Here is a 20,332-nt window from a genome sequence, read left to right on the forward strand (position 1 = left end):
TTTTTTTTACAAACAAAAAATAATTTATTGCAGGAAAAACAGCTAATATTTACAGTACATTTACAGCTCCTTTTTAACAACATGAACAGCCAAATTTTTGACAATGACTTAAACTGCTGAACATGTTTTTTGGAAAATCAGTTTTCTAAGTAGATCTGTTTTGTTTTTTAATGCTAAATGTCAACAAGATAATGTAGCAATTCATAATAAAAACACAAATCACAATCTTTGGCTTGTTTTTGGTTTTGAATAAACTAACAAGACAAATGAATAGACAATGAAGTACAATACACACATCAAAAAATACTGTACAAAAAAAAAAAAAGATAAAAAGCCCAACACCAGATGAAAGTGTAAAACTGCAAACAGGGAATTAACAAGCACACAACAGCTGAATAAAAAAAGAAAATGAAACAAACAGGCTATGCATTCCTCATGAAAGCCTCTTTTTCTATATCCAAGCCTTAAATCTCAATAGTATTTCTCCCCTCATTACAAATACTTTTAACCCTTGTGTATTGTTTATATTTTTACTTTCCTTTCGTTATGTGGTGGTTTTTGCCCCCTTGACTTCCATTAAAATGACATTTTTTGATTTTGAAAGCCATGACAGCATATAATCATGCATTCTTGATTGTTGGTGCTTTCTCTTGTTGGGAAGAGAAAAAAATGTGTAATTTCTATTGTTGGTCATCATTAGTTCTCACCATTAACCCTTTTGATAGGCCTGTGCAAATAAGTTCCTGGCGTTTATATGGAGTTTTATGGAGTATAACAGCAGATTATAATGTGCGTGCATAAATACACTTACTTATGTTACAAAGAGCTGAGGATTCTTATTTTCTAAGACACATCAAAATATTTGCACAATGGTTTCTCTCACACTCCTAAGCACACAATATGCATCACATAAAAGCCACACATTAAGCTTTTTGCACTGCCACTGATAATCAACAGAAAAAAAAATTACAAATTTGACTACTTCCCAACAAGAAAAACCACCAACAATCAAGAATAAATACTAGTAATATGGTGTCATGGCTTTGCAATCAAAAATATAATTATAATGAAAGTCAATGGGGCAAAACAGCCACTAACATAACAAAAGGGTAGTAAATGTGAGTGTTATTTTTTCCAAAATATGTATCAAAATATAATTTGTGATAAAAAATTATTCCATTTGCTGAAACGCATAGAAAGTTTTGGCAAAATCATCTCCAACAGCACACAAGGGTTAAAGAAGTATGACATTTAGCAGACTGATAAATGTATGGCACCATACATGTCACCAGTGTGAGGAGATAGTCTCTTTCACTCCATTAAGTTAGGAAAAAGGCACTGACTGAATATTTAAAAAAATCTCTCTGGCTTCCCTGCAAAGCTGTGAAAAGCAGCAAGAAAAATTCTCATGCCAAGAAATTAGCATACTAGTCCCAAAGTATACTTCTTGCTATGTATGCACACTTCATTTTAGATGCAACATAATACATTTATATTTATGGTTTTTAATAATGATTTTTACTCATAATCATGAATCAACCAGGGCGTGTTGCTCAGTTCAGTAGAATGTTACTTGACAGCTTGAGGGAAAAGTAGCACATCTATGAGTTATCTATATTATGTAAAAAGGGTTAATGTTGTGCAAACAGTTCAGTATCTCAGAGGACGAATTACCAGTGAAGCATACTTTGGGGTTTAGGTCAGATAAATAAAGGTGAACATTATAAAGATGAATGCATTTGAAATTAGCCGAGTAATTATTACTGTTTTAAAACAAGCTAGAAAGAAACAAAATAGTAACAAATTGTATTAGAATTTTGCATTCATATACAAAATGCACGCTGAAGAATAATGGTTAACAATGTTACATGGGTTTTGCTCAGGACCCCTTTAAAAAAAAAGCACGATGAGAACATGCTACAAAAATAAAATATATTAAAATAACCCAGTAGACAAAAAGGAAGAACTTGTTGCTCTAATAGTGCAATGTACATTCATATGTACACATTTGTAATGCTGTCCTTCATGGTTTACCTGAATAAAAGGCAAATTTTAAAATCGTCACATGTTGTAATGCTGCCTTAAAAGAATCTTTGGATCTACAGTAACACATACAATCTGATAGAAGCATCATGAATGTCAGTAGCAGCTTTGTGTTTGTCGTACACTGGTACATGGAGCACATTCTGGAACAGTGTTTTCTCAAGGGTCACTGTTCTCCTCTGCTCGGTCATTAATACAGTTGCCCAAAAACGCCTCTTTCTCAGGTGTGGCTGCTTCATCTGTTGTTGTGGGTTTGAAGGCGTTGATGTCTTCGGTCTCGCTCCGTGCTAATGCTGCTTCTGTGCTGTGCCAGATCCCGTAGCCAAAATAAATAATAAATCCTAAACAGAAACAAAACACGTTAAAACACAGAAAATTACCTTGGACTTGTTGTCAGATTAATAGTTGCATAGTTTATTGACTTTCATGTTATTAGTCGTTTAAGGCTGTTGTCTACTTCTATTTTAGGATATACACTCATATCTTCTTGTTTAATTTCATAATTTAAATAACTGACCAACAAAAATGCATTGAAATTAAGATACAGATATCAAATAAAATTCGTTTAATAAAAAAATAAAACAAATAAAAATAAATACATCGCCCAACAAAAATGTATGAAGTGGTCACAAATTGCCTGACCAAAACTGACTTCTTTCACCATACTGACGATATGGTATGCATTTATGCCATAATGCTATTGAAAAAAAATAAAAATAAATACTAGTTTGGTCTATTTTGCCTTTGCAGTACAGTTAAAAAAACCAAAAAAAAGCTAGCTGAGACTTGTTTAAGCAGTCTTGGTCCCTTTATTTAGAGCACATCAAAGTTTAGCTGTCAGTAGCTATGTTTCCATCCAAAGATGTGAATTAAATTTACGATTTATATTTATAATTAATTTTACATTAAAGATGTGCGAATATAGCAGTGTTTCTTACCACTGAGCCAAAAAGAACAAAATAGTCACTTCCTGATTAACTGGCGCTAAATATCAAAAGTAAAACGGAATTTGCTGTGGCAGGAGAAGCTGCAAGAATCTTTTCTTTATTTAAATAAATTACTTGCGCCTCAAAAGACAATGCAGAAACACAAAAACGCACAGTGGCATTTGAATGTGTGAGATGTGGAGCACTAATGCTCTTGACTATTCTGGAGGTAATTAATAATATAATAACACTAAAAATGAAATGGTTAGTGTAGTAATAATGAAATGACTGAAACAACATTTTAGATGTTTTACAATGTGGTCAGTCTGCTTGATTGTCTATTCACACAGACTTTTATTATCATATGATCTCTTAAAGGGTCACAAAACACAAAACACATTTTCGTAAATGTGTCCCACACTGTTAAAAACACTATTAGGACACACATATTTCATTAAAAATTAAAAATTGGTAGTTTTTGCGTTACTTCGAGCAAATTCGTACCTCCGGTTTGAAACAAATTTTTGAAGCTGCGTCACGGCCATGAGATCTTAGCGTGTGTTCCAGCATGTTGACTGGACGCCTGTACCTGGGTGTACCGTATTACATTTCCGAGTGTGCTGCATTAAAGCATGAGTAAGGCTTGGTTCAAACCAATCAGCGCGCTCTATTGTGCAACTTCATTAATGTTACAGTGTAGATGCCACATTGTGTTGGCAAAACAAGCGTGCAGTGCTGCTTTCATAATTTGCTAAAGTCAAGTTTTGTTTTCATTTTCTCTCTGTGAGAGCCCAGCTGGACTCCAGGGATTACAGTGTACGCAACGCAACGCGCAACACAGATAACTTACATGTCTAGGAACATTGTTTACCCGAGAGCTTTTCTCTCGATCCAGATCTGGAGATCCGGATTCGCTGCTCGTCTCCTCTTAATAAAGATGCGGTTCTAGTTGCTGTGGATTGTCCTGTCTCTAAAGATTTGGTAAGTGAGCGACCAGTGGTCTTTGTTTATTCAGTTCGTTCGTATCGTGTAAACATAGCACCCCAACAAAACTATTACGGTCATGTAGGATTTTCACAGCATTTTGTGATCGGAATTACACACGCGGCTTACCAGCCGAGTGCATCTAAGTTACAGAGAAATGCAGAGTTAATTGTTTTGAAAAATACACGCTTAGCGCAGTTCCTCAAATCAAATATCTCGTTGTCACGAGGAGCACGAATGAATTCCCTGAATGAAAGAGCCAAACTGCAGTTCGAGTCAACCATTTAATAATTTGGCAAATAATTCGATTACAGATGTCCATGTAAACACAGTCACTTTCTCCCCTGTGTGCGTGTGTGTTTTTTGACTCTGAAACTCAGCGTGGGGTCAAATCAACACTCCCACACCATCCCGCTTTGCTCCTCCGACACTCCCCCTAAACAGAGCTGGACACGCCCACTTTAATGGCTTTTTCCGAAGTAGAGGTGTGAAAAAACCCTGCTGAAACGAGGGGGTTTCATTGCCCTTTAAACAAAATCACATGACTTTTGGACATCTTGGCTTTCCATCAATCATTTTTTTATGTGCATATCAAAAATGTGCATACAATTAGATGGATGGAAACATAGCTAGTGTTGCTTATTCAGATAAACCACAGAATCATAGCAATTACATCAATGCTCATTTTAAATTGAGCCAGCATACCAAGTGGAAACATGCACTTAAAGGTGCAACAGAGACCTTCATTTGATGTTTAATTGTTGTGTTAAATTTACAATCTGTATATCCATTATTTTGCGTTCTGATGAGCTGTGAACAGATTGCTGGCTGAGAGCGGCTACTAAAAACCCAACACACACCAAACACAAGTGCCAAAATGTGCAAATTAAGCTTTTAGCTATGCCTATCGTTAATTGAAAATTAGGTTTTTATATATTTAGAGTAGGTAATTTACAAAATACCATAATGAAACATGCTCTCTTAATATCCTAATAATTTCTGGCATAACAGAAAAAAATATTTTTTTAGGGATGCACTGAATATTTGGTCACCAAAAATTATCAACTGAAAGACTATTATCACTGAAAAACGCAAACTGCACAAGTGTGCGTTATGTCTATTTGTTCTGTTTGGATTCCCTGCATCTCAAATCCTCTTCTTCTGTGATAAGGCAAGGCAAGTTTATTTATATAGCACATTTCATACACAGTGGCAATTCAAAGTGCTTTACATAAACAGGAATAAAAAAGACAAGTTTAGGACATAAAATGCAGACAATAAAAATTATTAAAAACAGATAAAACAATTTAAAATGTGTTAAAATAGGTTATAAAAGAATGAAAAAAAAAACTAAAAACATAATAGTGCAATCTGTCGGACGTAGCACAGTGCTCATACAGTAAAGACACAGCTAAACAGATGTGTTTTCAGTCTTGATTTGAACATGCCTAATGTTGGTGCACATCTGATCATTTCTGGAAGCTGATTCCAGCAGCGAGGGGCGTAGTGGCTGAAGGCAGATTCACCCTGCTTTGACTGAACTCTTGGAATTTCTAGTTTATATGATCCTAAAGATCTGAGTGATCTGTTGGGTTTGTATTCAGTGAGCATATCTGTAATGTATTGAGGTCCTAGGCCTTTTGGTGATTTATAGACTTTAAAATCTATTCTGAATGTAACTGGGAGCCAGTGTAGAGACCTGAGGACAGGTGTGATGTGCTCTGATTTCCTGCTTCTGGTCAGAATCCTGGCCGCAGCATTCTGGATGAGCTGCAACTGTCTGACTGTCTTTTTTGGGAAGGCCAGTGAGGAGACCATTACAGTAATCCACCCTGCTGCTGATAGCATGAACAAGTTTCTCTAAGTCTTCACTGGAAACAAAGTATCTGATTCTTGCAATATTTTTGAGATGATAGTATGCTGATTTACTGACTGCTTTGACATAACTGTTGAAACTCAGATCTGACTCCAGAGTCACACCAAGATTCTTGACCTTATTTTTTGTTGTTTGACCCTTAAAGCCAAGGTACGCATTCACCTTGAGAACCTCATCTCTGTTCCCAAACGCAATGACTTCAGTTTTCTCTTTGTTTAACTGAAGAAAATTTAGGCACATCCAATTGTTAATTTCATCAATGCATTGGCAGAGGGTGTCAATGGGACTGTAGTCATTAGGCAGTAAGGCTAGGTAGATCTGAGTGTCATCAGCATAGCTGTGGTAGGAGATTTGGTTATTTCTCATTATTTGGCTCAGGGGGAGCATGTAAAGGTTGAACAGGAGAGGTGCCAGGATCGAGCCTTGTGGGACTCCACGTGTCATGGGTGTCCACCTTGACCTATGGTCACCTATACTGACATAGTAACCTCTCCCTTCAAGGTAAGATCTGAACCATTTGAGGACTGTCCCAGACAGCCCAACCCAGTTTTCCAGCCTATCCAGAAGTATGCTGTGATCGACAGTGTCAAATGCGGCACTGAGATTGAGCAGTACCAGCACTGTTATTTTACCTGAATCTAATTAGGCGGATATCATTGATTATCTTTAAAAGGGCGTTCTCTGCACTGTGATGTGCTCTGAACCAAGAATGAAAATTGTCTAAACACCTCTTTAAGTTTAAAAACTTGTTAACCTGGTTAAAAACAACTTTTTCAATGATTTTGCCAATGAAAGGGAGATTTGAGATTGGCCTGTAATTGCTCAATAGGGTGTTATCCAGGTTGCTCTTCTTCAAGAGGGGTTTAACAACTGCAGTTTTAAGTGAGTTTGGAAAAATCCCTGATAAAAGTGAAGCATTTACCACTTTTAGAAGATCCATTTCTAAACAGGTAAACACCGTTTTGAAGAATGATGTGGGGAGCGTGTCAAGACTGCAGGTTGATGTTTTCATAATTTGCATGATCTCTTCTAAGATTTTACCGTTAATTGCCATGAAATCAGACATAATGTCTGATTTCTTAAGTTGTGGTTGAGCTTGTTTGACATCGACACAACTTGGCTGATTGGATGAGCTGATTGCCTTTCTGATATTATTGATCTTATCAGTTAAGATCTCTACTGTTGCAAAGAGTGTACGAGCATTATTTACATTGTTGTTTATAAGGTTTGAAAAGAAAGTCTGTCTAGCAGTTTTTAGTTACACATTAAAAGCATAAAGACTGTCTTTATAGATATTATAATGGACAACAAGTTTCGTCTTTCTCCACATTCGCTCAGCTTTTCTGCGTTGTCTTTTCATCATTTGGACTGCTCTTGAGTTTCTCCAAGGGACTCTCTCTTTGTTATCAAGTTCCTTAATGGAATGTGGAAATAAAGCAACGGGCACGTGAAATGATCCGGATGCGATGGATGCAGAGAACCCTGGGGTCTTTCACATGCACACAGAAGCAGAGCTGAAGCAGTGAGTGCGCAGCACAAAAGGAGAGCAGAAGCAGTCTGCAGCCGATCAGCAGCTGCTGCACAGGTCAATCTATCTCTGTCTATCTGTATACATAAATGCACTTTTTATTTTTACTTTTCATCTGCACTAGTGCTCAAGGCAACTTCCACCCATTCCATTTCCTTAATATGCAACTTTATTTTGCAAATCATATAGATCATAAAGAACTCTTTCCTCCTCACGCTCTCTGAGCATTGGCATTTAAGGTGCACACAGAGGACAGTTGTCTGTGAAATCATGTAATTATGTTTTTGATTGGCAGCATAATGTAGGCCTATAGCTACAATAATATATATGCAACATAGTTATAATGATGTTTATACATGATTAAACTAGTTTGCAACTTAAGCAAACCTGATCCTAAAATTGTTTTAAATTTGATTTTGTAGTTTAAGCTCAAAATTTTGTTGATTTTTTAAAAATTGTTTAAGTTCATTTGATTGACTATATACAAATCTGTGAATATCATCTTATCAGTTTTTATATCAATAGTGGATATTACATGTATTTATTGAGTTGATTAATTGCTACGTATTAATGTCTGAAGTCCCCATCCCTTGAAGTGATAACCCATTGTTGCAATGTGCTAAAGAAATATTTGAATAATTTGCAATTAAAAAAAAAAACTTTAATATTAATTTATGCAATTGCAATGCTTTGATGTAGTAAAGTTAGTACAGTCATAGCCATAGGTGCAATGGTACTAATAACTGAGTTTATTTTCGGTTTTAGCCAATAATTTTAATTTCAGTGCATACCTAGTATTTTTAGCCTATATTGTGTTCAAGCATCACATTTTTGAGAAACACTGTAATAGATTTAATAAGTTGCTAAAGCATGAACTTGTATCAATTTTTATTTTCTGCCCTTTAAGTTCAAAAGTATAATTAATTCTAAATAGCTTACCTATTACCATCCAAATAGCAAAACGCATCCAGGTGCCTTTGTCCAGCTGCATCATCAGGTACACATTAATGAACATGCTGAGAACGGGGAGAAACGGCAGCAGAGGAACCTGGGAAAACCCAACAACCTGACATTACAAACCACTGCAAGAGGACAGTATGAAACTCTATGCATGCAAGCATATTCATTATTTACCTTAAAAGAAAGTTTTGTCTTGCTCTCAGGCTGCCGCCATATTAACAAGGTGATGATCAAGCAAACTAAAGCCAGAGAGATAAGAACTGCAAGAGTCCAAGTTTGAAATCCTCCCTGAACTGCAACCACACAGAACACACACACCAAAACGCCTGCAAAAAGAAGAAGGAAATGAGACTCAAACTTCATCTTATTAATTAACACGTTGACTTGTGGTGTGTGTCTGACCTAATATGCTGGTGCAGATGTTGACCGTGAGGCCAGAGAGGCGAGAAGGTTCCTCGTTTTGGGGGGACAGCAGGTTGCGAAGGCTAAAGAGATCAGAAGATCCAGGCAGGAAGCCAGCACTGCTCTCATTGATGGACTCGGCCTCTGTTTCCTCCTGACAACTGGCTCTCTGATACTGTACATTCACACTGGGCTGCTCTGGCTGGTACCTGAGAAGTAGAAGAGTCTACAGCTTAACTTGCACATCAGGATTATCTGTGACTAAAATTAAAGGCACTAAAATAATACATGGACAGGCATCCACTGCGTAAAAACATATGCTGGAAAAGTTAATGGTTCATTACACTGTGGTAAGATTAATGAAGCCGTAAAGCTGAAAGGAAAAGAATGAATGAAAATGGCTGCACAATATTGGAAAAAAAACATTGCCATATTTTTTATTCTGCAATATATATTGCGATATGAATGCAATTTCACTTAGATGAGTTAAATAACTATTTAAAAATAATTGATAATTTTATTTTGATTGGGATGATTCTGTGGGGAGTGCATAAAATATAATAAAATCTACAAGCATAAATAAACAAATAATTGTTTTAATTTGCATCTTTTTCTTCAAGAAAGCAATTTACTGTTTTCCTAGGAGTCAAAGTGTATTCAGGTGGACAGTAATTAAATAATCAAACTAAAAACTATTGAAATAACTGTATAGTCTTCTTCTCATAAAAAAATCAATACAATTAATTGTTGTTAATTTGTCAAAGGTACAAACAGTCCAATTTTATATTCCTAAATGCTTTTCAAAGCCTTACATAGCCACAGGCCTAAAAAAATGTATAATAAATATATATATTTATATTTAATACTTAATATTCTAATGATTTTTGCCATCAAAATTAATAATTTTGATCCATTCAATGGATTCTGGCTATTGCCACAAAAATATAGCTGCTCAACATAAGGCTGGTTTTGTGGTTTATTTCAAACTAAGATAACTAAAACCACATACAAACTAAAGAATACATTTATTTAGACAAAAGTGAAATATCATAAATGTTAAATAAACACAAAACAGAAAATATAAGACATTCAATTTAATACCAACAATTGAAAAAGTAATACTAGCAAACATAAAATGTTTTTTATATACTTTATTGTGCTGTAACATTACTTCAGTCTGGTAAAAATTATAAAGGGAGAAACTAAAAATACTTTCAATCGCTGAATGCAGGCACATCAAACCCCTCTTGAAATGTTTACAGGGAAAAGGTGAAGACTTACCTCAGGACTAAGACACAGGCTGCAACCAGAGTGTAAGCCAGCAGAGTGCCAATCGACATCAGATCAACCAGATCCTTCAGATCAAACAGGAAAGCCATGATGGCTGTCAGAGGAAGAGGAGAGTTATTCACTACGATGACTGAGCACATTCATTACTTGTGGTAGCTAGCGTATAGGACTAGGCAAAATCTTTTGTTTGTTTCTTTATTTATTCATGGCTTGTCCAATATCAATTCTCAAAAGTTGCAAACCAACGTGTTCAATTTTATATTTTGACCAGCTCCCGTGTTGACAAAAAAAAAAAGTGATTTTGCATGTCAACAGTAGACAATTCAGGGCGACGCAGTGGCACAGTAGGTAGTGCTGTCGTCGCCTCACAGCAAGAAGGCCGCTGGTTCGAGCCACTGGGTCAGTTGGGTCAGTTGGTGTTTCTGTGTGGAGTTTGCATGTTCTCCCTGCGTTCGCGTCGATTTCCTACGGGTGCTCTGGTTTACCCCACAGTCCAAAGACATGCGGTACAGGTGAATTGGGTAGGCTAAATTGTCCGTAGTGTATGAGTGTGTGTGTCGATGTTTGCCAGAGATGGGTTGCAACTGGAAGGGAATCCGCTGCGTAAAAACGTGCTGGTTAAGTCTGCTGTGGCGACCCCACATTACTAAAGGGACTAAGCCGAAAAGAAAAATGTATGAATGAATGAGTAGACAATTCACTTTAAATATCAATAATAGACCACAATGAGATTACATGGAGGATTCTCAAAATCAATATAAAATAGATACTAAAGTACAACTTTTAAAGATACTTCTACACAAGTTGCATTTAAGTATTTTCCTCCACCAGGGTTTGTTTTTTACTCTATTTTATTACAGAAACTATTACATTTATCCAGTTAATAGCTTTCTGGGGATGGGTTACAGCTGGAAGGGCAGCAAGGGCATCCACTGTGTAAAATATATGCTGGATAAGTTGCCAGTTCATTCCGCTATGGCGACCCCAGATCAATAAGCCAAAAACAAAATGAATGAATGAATAGCTCTCAGGGTTAATACTGGTATCCTCTACTCTTACCGGACAGCAGCCCGGCCCCAGTGGTGGCGACGATGGGCGTTTTCCTCTCACTGACACGAGACAAGAAGCTGAAGATCAGACCGTCATTTGCCATGGCAAAGATAATGCGTGGCAGAGGGAACATGGAGCCCAGAAGACTATACAATCAGAAGAAGGAGCAGTGGAGACATGATCTACATCTGAATGCAAATGCAGAGCCCGCTTCAGACAATCGCAGATCAAGTCTTGCCACAAGCAGACTACAATTCAGCTCCATGGACGGAAATGTAACTTAGAATTGATCCACCTTTTTCCTACACTTTACTACTGCTACTAACTTTCATTCAAAAGTACTGAAATAACTTTAAATAATACGTTTACACTACAAACAAACAATATCCATGAGTGTGAGGTACACTTGAGTTTGGTTTTACTTTTATCTGTCATGAAAATACTGCTATGCAGCTCTGCACAAGATGTTTGGCCAGCGGAGAGATCACAATGATCGTGCCCAAGTCTGATTTCTTTCAAGTTTTTTTTTCTTCACTCTTGCCAATTGGTGAAGTTTTTTCCCTCTCCGCTGTCGCCACTATCTTGCATGGTTTGGTATCGGTAGAGCTGCGCATCGATGGATTTGCTGTTCAGTGTTTAGGCCCTCAATAGTGACTAATAGACCACACTGAACTGACCTGAACTGAACTTAAACAATAAATACTGAACTACACTGTTTCAATTTACTATGATCTTTTATGTGAAGCTGCTTTGACACAATCTACATAGTAAAAGCGCTATAAAAATAAAAGTTAATTTAATTGAATTGAATATTTTTACTTTATTTTATGTTTAAGTTTATTGCCATCCTTTCACTCAAGAAAAATGACCCTAAGAGCTAGATGGTATGACATGATGCATTAAACACTTTACATTCAGCAATTCACATGTGTTTGTGGCTTTATTATAAAAAATACCGGGCAAATTCCTCAATATACACTTTAAACTAACAAAAGATAAGCAGTTAACCAGACTATATTGCCCTTGCGGTAGTGCAGAATAAATCTAATTCGTATATCCTGCATTTTGCATTCTGGCGAGCTGCAAACGGATGAGATGCTGCCAGTTTGTAAGAAAGCTCATAACTTCAGCTTATTCCCTTTTATTTAAAATAAGAGACCCACATACACAGTAAACGTTGTGGCCAATCAAACGCAGCTATGTCAGAGTCGCTGTTTTGCTCCATTTGGCCTGTTTTTCACCTGGATATTGCCCACAGAAATTACATGAAAAAAAGGAAACTGTAGTGTTTGAGGCTCACAGTGTGTCATCACCATCATCATCATTCAGCTATGCCTGGGTATGTCTGGATTTTTATTATATAGCACCTTAAAATGAAAGTTATTCATATTATTCACCCAAAGCATCATGGGGTGTAGGTGGAAAAGGTATTTGCTAATTTAAAACCATAAAATGGAAGTCTATATTGCTTTGTATACTTTAGCTGCAATTCTCTGAATGGAAAGGCTTGTATAAAGCACAAAGTTTGGTTTAGTTTGTTGGAGTTTAGTGGATTGGTTTTAAGTCATGGTGCAGTTTGAGAGGTTGACGCCACATGTCTAAAGAAGTGAGTGTGTTAGTCTTTATGAGCCTCACCTGCCACTATGCCGGAAGTTACAGTGGCCATTATGGGCGTTTTGGATTTTTCACTTATGTTGGCCAAGAACTTGAAGAGCAGCCCATCTTCAGCCATGGCCCATATTACACGTGGCATTGGGAACATGGAGCCCAACAGACTAGTTGAGGGGAGAAAAACAAAAAGAAAGATCCAAGCCATGCAATGCTGTTAGATGTGCATTATAATATGTACTGAAGCCAATTAGCTTTAGTAGGGGAAAAAACAGTGTTTAAAGGTCATGAAACATCAAACCACATTTTCTTTTTAAGCCCACATGTATACTTTGCTGTTTAAAGTCTAGTAAAGTAATAGTAATAGTAATAGTAAAGTAATTCATTTAAATTTATATTAAGCTAGCACTGATCAAAAGTTTACCAGAAGTATATTTAGATTAAATGCATTTCTTTTAAACTTTGTTTTGTAAAGTGTAAATAAGCAATTTTAAAAGAAATAAAAAAACACTGATAACAATAAGCATTTCTTAAGCAGCAGATTAGCATTTCAAAATGATTTCTAGAGGATCATGTGATAAAAAAATGGGAGTAATGACGCTGAAATATATTTTTTAAATTACAATAATAAATTACATTTTAAAAATAAGTTGGGATTAAAAGAATATATACATGTTGTATATATGTACACACAAACACACACACACACACACACACACACACACACACACGCAGACACACAACATAATATGGTTGTGCCCTGAAAAAACTGGTCACCCAAAACAACATCTGATGCATGCATGCATAAAAGTTTTTCTATGTGGGACTTTGCGGTAGGAGTGTCATGACCAATAAAAAACTATGTAAATCATTTTAAATTTAAACAAATTACATTAGAAAAAACAGTAAGTTCAACTTAAGCAGTCATTTAATTATTAAATTCTGCAGGTTTACAACTTGAAATTCAGGTACTAAAAGGATAGTTCACCCAAAAATGAAAATTTGCTGTTAAATTTACTCACCCACACATAATACAAAATGAATTGCACAGGCTAATAGTTTCACTTGAATGTTTCACCAGGAGCCACAAGTAATCATTTTGTTTTACCTGTATATGTATTTTATTTTACTGTTGTCAGCAGCCATCGACTTTTTATTTTAGGAAACACCAAGAAACAAAAATTAATATAAATATTAAAAATATAGTGCTGTAGACAAAAAAAAATTGAAATCAATCAATTAATCAATTCTTTCTTTCTTGTTTTGACTGAGGTAAGTAAAGGTATAATGGCATTTTGGGTGAACTATCTGATTAAAGGGGTTATACGACAGAGCAAAAAAAAAAAAAACCTTCAATACCACTTTAAAATATAATGAGCATTTCACATTTCATCAATACAATAAGCAACAGCATGACTTTGTGCATGTTTATCAGCATTTCTTCCATTGGATTCTGCAGAAATGCTTGTAACTTTCACATTGCACAGAAATGTCGCACTGCAGCTTTAAAATGAACAAAAATACACACATATAAAGAAATACTGTTAGATACCTGGTAGACAAAGCACAAAGAGAGCCAACGGCTACAGCGTACGTCGCTCCTTCCCAGCCCACATATTTGAAGGCCACAGGCAGAGGACTGTTTTTGTCCAGCATGTAGTACGGCATCATCATCGTCAGTGCAGCCGAAACACCGAAATAAGCGACGAAACAGATGAGGAGAGAGGCTACAATGCCAATGGGTATAGCCCTCTGGGGATTCTTCACCTCCTCACCTAACATACAGAGAAACACCAAAATTAAGAAATTTAAATCTGATTTCACCCACAAAATTAGATTTTTCAGCACATTTAAGCAAATGGATATTTTCAACTACAAAAGAAACAAAACATTATTCACTATTTACTCACCCTCAAGTGGTTATAACCTTTAAAAGTTTCTTTATGCTGTTAAAGAACATATTTTGAAAAAAAAAACTGAAAACCTGTAACCACTGACTTTCATAGTAGGAAAATGAAATACTATGCAAGTCAATGCAGGTTTTCAGCTTTGTTTAAAATATCTTCTTTTGGGTTCAACTGATGAAATTCAGAGGTATTTTTGTGGTCAACAAAATGAAAAACCTCACCTGTTGTGGCGATACAGTCAAACCCGACAAAAGCATAAAAACAGGTGGCGGCACCGGACAGAACTCCAGAGAAGCCGAACGGCATGAATCCACCAAAACCCAGACTCTCTTCAGTTGGCAGTGGCACAGACACACTAAAAACACAAACAAGTACTAAGCTGTGGCATCTTCCTCAGACAAAGAAAAGAAAGGCCATGTTCATGAGCGTACAACTTTTTTAATGTTATGTTTAAGATCATCAATTAGCATTACTATAGCAATACAAAAAGTAAATTAAACTAAATAAAATAAATTGCAAACGTAAAAAAAAATCTATAAATAACCAAATAAAATAATATATACATGGGGGAAAATAAGTATTTAACACGTCATCATTTTTCTTAGAAAACATATTTCTAAAGGTGCCATTGACTCGAAACTTTCCCTGGATGTTGGTAACAACTAAAGAAATCTATATTTGCAAAGAAAACACATTTAATTACTTCACAAATTAAGTTATGTATAATAAAATAAATAACACAGGGGAAAGTATTGAACACATGAAGGCAGGGATGTGTAGAAAGGCAGTAAAATCCCTCCGCAACCCTCTGCCCTTCCTCAATGTAAATTAATATTAGCTGCTTTAGTCCAACATATACATTAGCAGCAGTATGAAGAAGAAAACAGGGTAGACATTTCAGCAAGACAATGATCCAAAACACAGCCAAGGAAACTCAAATGGTTTCAGAGAAAGAAAATCAAGCTGTAGAATGGCCAGCCAATGACCTGACTTAAATCCAATAGAGAATACAAAATAAAGATCAGATTTGATAGATGGGACATTTTAAATATGCGTCTTTAAGCTACCAGAATCATGAAGACTTTTATATGGAGTATTAAATACAATTCAGTAGTTTCTCCTTGTGTCATTCAATTGTTATTCCACTTACCTCATTTTTCTTTTTTTTTTTCTTTTTCGTTTTCTATTTATGTTTGTATTGTTTGGGTTTTTATCAAAATCTGGTTCAATTCCATGTCAAAAGCTCCTATAAAAGTATTATTCCCAAGAAAAAACATGACATGTTTAATACTTTTTTTCCCCGCTGCACACACATTTTTATTTTACATTTATTTAAAGGTTTATATAATTTTAGTTATATAATTATGGTTGCCATTCATTCTGGTTTCTAACATTTTTGTTTATTTTGAAATTTTTTTATTTTTAAGTTTGGTAAACTAGAGTTAAAGCTTACTCACACTATGCTATCCGAACCGTGCCCAGGCTTGTTTGCCGGATCGTTTGAGAAGTGTGAGTGTGCTGAATCGGGCTCAGGCAAGGTTCACTTGGCCAGCCCTGGCCTGGTTGGAAGAGGTGGGCCTGAGCGCGGTTCACTTGGGCTTTGGCGCGGTACGCTTGTGTGTGAGTGCAAAACGTGCCTAAGCCCGAAACTGAAAGCGAGACTTTTAGGGGACCGTTTCATATGGAATAGTTAATCATTCTTACTGTGTAATGAAAACTGATATAGTTTATTAAAGACCCAAAACCCCTCACTGCATCACAGCTGCGCACCTTCAGCAAACCTCTTAATTCCTGCAGCACGAGAACTTTATGATTGTTGATGAATGCCAAAAGTGGCGGATCTGTTCGGCGAAACATTTGACTGTGTGTCACTGCATCCCAAACGACTTAAACGATATAACTAAAGAAATCGCCACTGTGCTGATTGAGAGCTTACTGAACAGCGCAGCATCGATGACGTAAGCATGCCCAGGCCTGAATGTAATGTGAGTGCAGGCCGTCAGGGGAGACGGGAGGGTGGACAAGCGTTCTTTGGCCAGGTTCAAGGCAACTGTATATAGTGTGTGTATAGCCTTATTAAAGAATTCTGTAAAAAATCTGTGGATTTAAGCTGAGTGATTTTGGGAGTATCATAACAAAAACGTAAAAATTAATTTATATATAAAAACTTTACAACAATTTCCTGTTCTTTTCTTTTGATCAATAAAATAATCCATGATCCGATTCAAAATAGGGATGTTTTTGTGTTTTCATAACTGCATCAAAAGAAAATGAAGAGAGTAATTACTTTGCAGAAGTGGTGTGGTTGAGGATGTCCTCTGGATTCAGGTTCCAGTTTTGGAGAGTTCCTTTGATCAGTCCTGACACCACCACAAACATCAGTACCAGCACGTTTACACAGGTAAACACCTTATTAACCATAGCAGACTCCTTCACCCCAAATGCCAGCAGACCTGCACGTCACACACAAGATACACACTTACTTCATGCACTCCAGAACACTATAAACACACAGAGGAATGACTGTGTAATCTGCCTCTGATTGGCTTGCCTGTTAGCGTGAGGATGATGATCACAGCGAACATGTCTGGATACTCGGCCAGTCCTGGTGTGTTTATGCTCATGTGCCGCCGGCAGAACTCCTCTATATGCTTCCCAATGAGCTCATCAAAGGTGGCGCTCCACGCTCGGGCAACGCTGGATGTTCCTGAGAGAGGACATAAATAATATGTGTTATAAATTACCATAAATCACCCCCAGCCCTCACCACACAACTCAACTCCACACAACGACAACCTCAAAAAAATTATGCAATTCTGTGTGTGCCTCAGACAGGTGAGTGGGCTTGATATACCAACTGTAGAAGACACTTTTTTTCATCTCTAGTACACTTTAACCAACATTTGCACCAGACACTTTTTTTTTTTTTTTTTACAATCACTTAATATATCTTAAAAAACAAACAAAGAAGCATTACACTTTTTACTTCACACAGGTCAGTAGGCTTGACAAACCACCAGTAGAAACTGTCGTCTCTATACAAAAAAAAACACTCTTCTCCTCCCTAGTCAAGCACTCAATTCGAAGCACTAACAGTTACTTTGCATAACAATATTAATTGTATAATCCCTCAACTGTAAGCCACATTGAACAAAAGCATCTGCTAAATGTAATTAGTGCTACACACACACACACACACACACACACACACACACACACACACACATATATATATATATACAGTTGAAGTCATAATTATTAGCCCCCCTGAATTATTTGCGCCCGTTTATTTTTTTCCCCAATTTTCAGCACATTTCTAAGCATAATAGTTTAAAAGTAGCATGATAAGCATAATAGTTTTAAAAACTTATTTCTAATAACTGATTTATTTTATCTTTGCCATGATGACAGTAAATAATATTTTACTTGATATTTTTCAAGACACTTCTATACAGCTTAAAGTGACATTTAAAGGCTTAACTAGATTAATTAGGTGAACTAGGCAGGTTAGGGTAATTAAGCAAGTTATTGTAAAACGATAGTTTGTTCTGTTGGTTCTGATGGTTTGTAAAAAAATGTTTTTTTCTTTTTTTTAAATTAACTGTTTTTATTCTAGCCGAAGTAAAACAAATAAGACTTTGTCCAGAAGAAAAAATATTATCAGACATACTGTGAAAATTTCCTTGCTCTGTTAAAAATCATTTGGGACAAAATTCAGATAATTCTGACTTCAACTGTACATATTTATATATGTATAAGTGTGTGTGTGTGTGTGTGTGTGTGTGTGTGTATATATACACACACACACACACACACACACGCACACACACACACACACACACACACACACTTATACATATATAAATATGTACAGTTGAAGTCAGAATTATCTGAATTTTGTCCCAAATGATTTTTAACAGAGCAAGGAAATTTTCACAGTATGTCTGATAATATTTTTTCTTCTGGACAAAGTCTTACATACATACATACATATACATACACGTACACACACATACACACACAAACAAACGCACGCACGCACACACAGGAGTGTGACGATCACCGTGACAACTGCGTCACTGCGGTGGTCAGTTGCCACCACAGTTGTCCATTGCCACCGGCTTGCGGTAGTACCTGACGTCACGCACTTTAAAACACAAATTACCGTTATGCTGTCAAGTATTACATTTCTGTTAGAATATAACATTAGGCGCGATTCAAGTTCAAGTTCAACCATAAATCTTGTTGGAAAACCAAATGTTACATCTGGGAACATTTTGGATTCGAGCAGACCGAGAAAGGTGAACCAATTAATGTGGATTAGGCTTTTTGTAGGGTTTGTTTAAAAAAAAAAAGTTAAAAAGTGTTAAAGTGTGTTGAAGAGCAAATCCATCGATGAGCAGCTCTGCGGGTCCCAAACCATGCAAGCCAGTGGCGATCGACAGCAGCGAGGGGAAAAAAATGCCACGTATTATCAACTCCTGTCTTCTAAACGTAAACGCCCAGCTAGTCAGCCAGGTATCACAGCCAGAGGCCTTTCCAAAAATGGCCAGATACAAAAGAGAAAGTGATAAATGGAAGACAATGACGAGAAATGGAGCAACATATTTGGTAACTTAGGTAAGAACGCATCGTGTATAGAAACGTGTTTTGCTAGAAACATTATAACTCCAATTAGGTCTTCACTTAAACCAGACAAAGTCAACATGTTAGTTTTTCTGGTAAAGAATTGAAAATATGAATAAAAAACAAAAGGTGGAGAGAACCTACGCTGTTTTTTTAAACATCTGACTTATATTGTTACTCAGCTAGGTTTTCATAATTTTTTTTCTTCTCGCTGCAAACAATAAAGTATGGCTATAGTCCGTATTGTCTGTAGTGTATGAGTGTGTGTACGAATGTGTGTGTGGATGTTTCCCAGAAATGGGTTGCTATATAATTGATAAACCGCAAAGCCCTTTTTAATATTTGCTTTCATTTTGACATTGCTTACAATTGTAATAAGAAACATCCCATTATGCAGCAATAGTCTCAAGTTAGGACACTTAAAAATGCCTTTTGAGTTTAAAGATGATCAGCCTGCGAAGTCAAGTTTAAAGTGTCATAAATGAAATAGGTATAGTGCATAAGTAAAGGGGACTTGCGTGCACATTTTATTGACCGTTTCCACTGAGTGGTACGGTATGGTTCGGTTCGGTGTGCTTTTATGGCCGTTTCTACGGTCAAAAGGCGTACCAAACCGAACCGTACCACTTTTTCGGCACTCTTTCGAAAGGGTACCAATAGGCAAAGCTAGACGCGCAGCTGGATGCTTTTGGTCAGAATATAATCAATACCCGCCATGTTTGAAATACACAGCGAGAGATTACAGCGGAATTAAATATACATATAATAACGAGCCATGGTCAATCCGGGCTCAAACAAACCTTGTCATTGTGTTGATGAACAGCCACAAAACCATGGAGTAGAGCAGAATCTACCCCTGTGCCTCGAAGTTTTTTACGAGCCAGTCTGAGGCGCGAGCGGTAAACGTGAGCTTGATTATTGAAGTGATTCTGAAACCCGATTCTGCCAGACACTGACAAACGCGAGAGTACAGCTTTATTTATTGTTGACATTTCCTAGAGCGTGAATGATGCGACTGAAACTTATAATACACCAAGCCCACCAAAAGGGTACCCTTAGTAGTGGAAATGAAAGCCTGATAAAGGTGACCCGTACTGACCCAAACCGTATTGTACCAGTCAGTGGAAACGGG

At 36.6% G+C, this 20,332-nt stretch overlaps 1 protein-coding gene across 8 annotated transcripts in view; it reads right to left on the minus strand.

Annotated features, from left to right (window-relative positions):
• Positions 1–227: 227 nt before the first annotated feature.
• The window catches only part of slc7a1b (solute carrier family 7 member 1b), a 37,384-nt gene continuing 17,279 nt past the window's right edge, over positions 228–20,332 (minus strand). For 2 of the 8 annotated variants that reach the window (XM_087282660.1, XM_087282661.1), the window contains exons 3-12: positions 17,126–17,281; positions 16,862–17,027; positions 14,796–14,929; positions 14,220–14,442; positions 11,069–11,205; positions 10,001–10,103; positions 8,720–8,928; positions 8,492–8,643; positions 8,297–8,405; positions 228–2,384 (exon numbers count right to left, since the gene is read on the minus strand). In XM_087282660.1, the coding sequence (XP_087138786.1) occupies positions 2,203–2,384; positions 8,297–8,405; positions 8,492–8,643; positions 8,720–8,928; positions 10,001–10,103; positions 11,069–11,205; positions 14,220–14,442; positions 14,796–14,929; positions 16,862–17,027; positions 17,126–17,281 (1,571 nt within the window). In that variant the 3' untranslated portion in view covers positions 228–2,202. Of the gene's footprint in view, positions 2,385–8,296; positions 8,406–8,491; positions 8,644–8,719; positions 8,929–10,000; positions 10,637–10,983; positions 12,835–14,219; positions 14,443–14,790; positions 14,930–16,861; positions 17,028–17,125; positions 17,282–20,332 lie in introns of all 8 variants that reach the window. The other 6 variants (XM_087282656.1, XM_087282657.1, XR_015508471.1 and 3 more) reach the window with 5 other exon arrangements.

This window comes from Danio rerio, chromosome 15, assembly GCF_052040795.2.
Source record: "Danio rerio strain M-AB ecotype USA chromosome 15, GRCz13ab, whole genome shotgun sequence".
In the NCBI taxonomy this organism is placed as follows: Eukaryota; Metazoa; Chordata; class Actinopteri; order Cypriniformes; family Danionidae; genus Danio; species Danio rerio.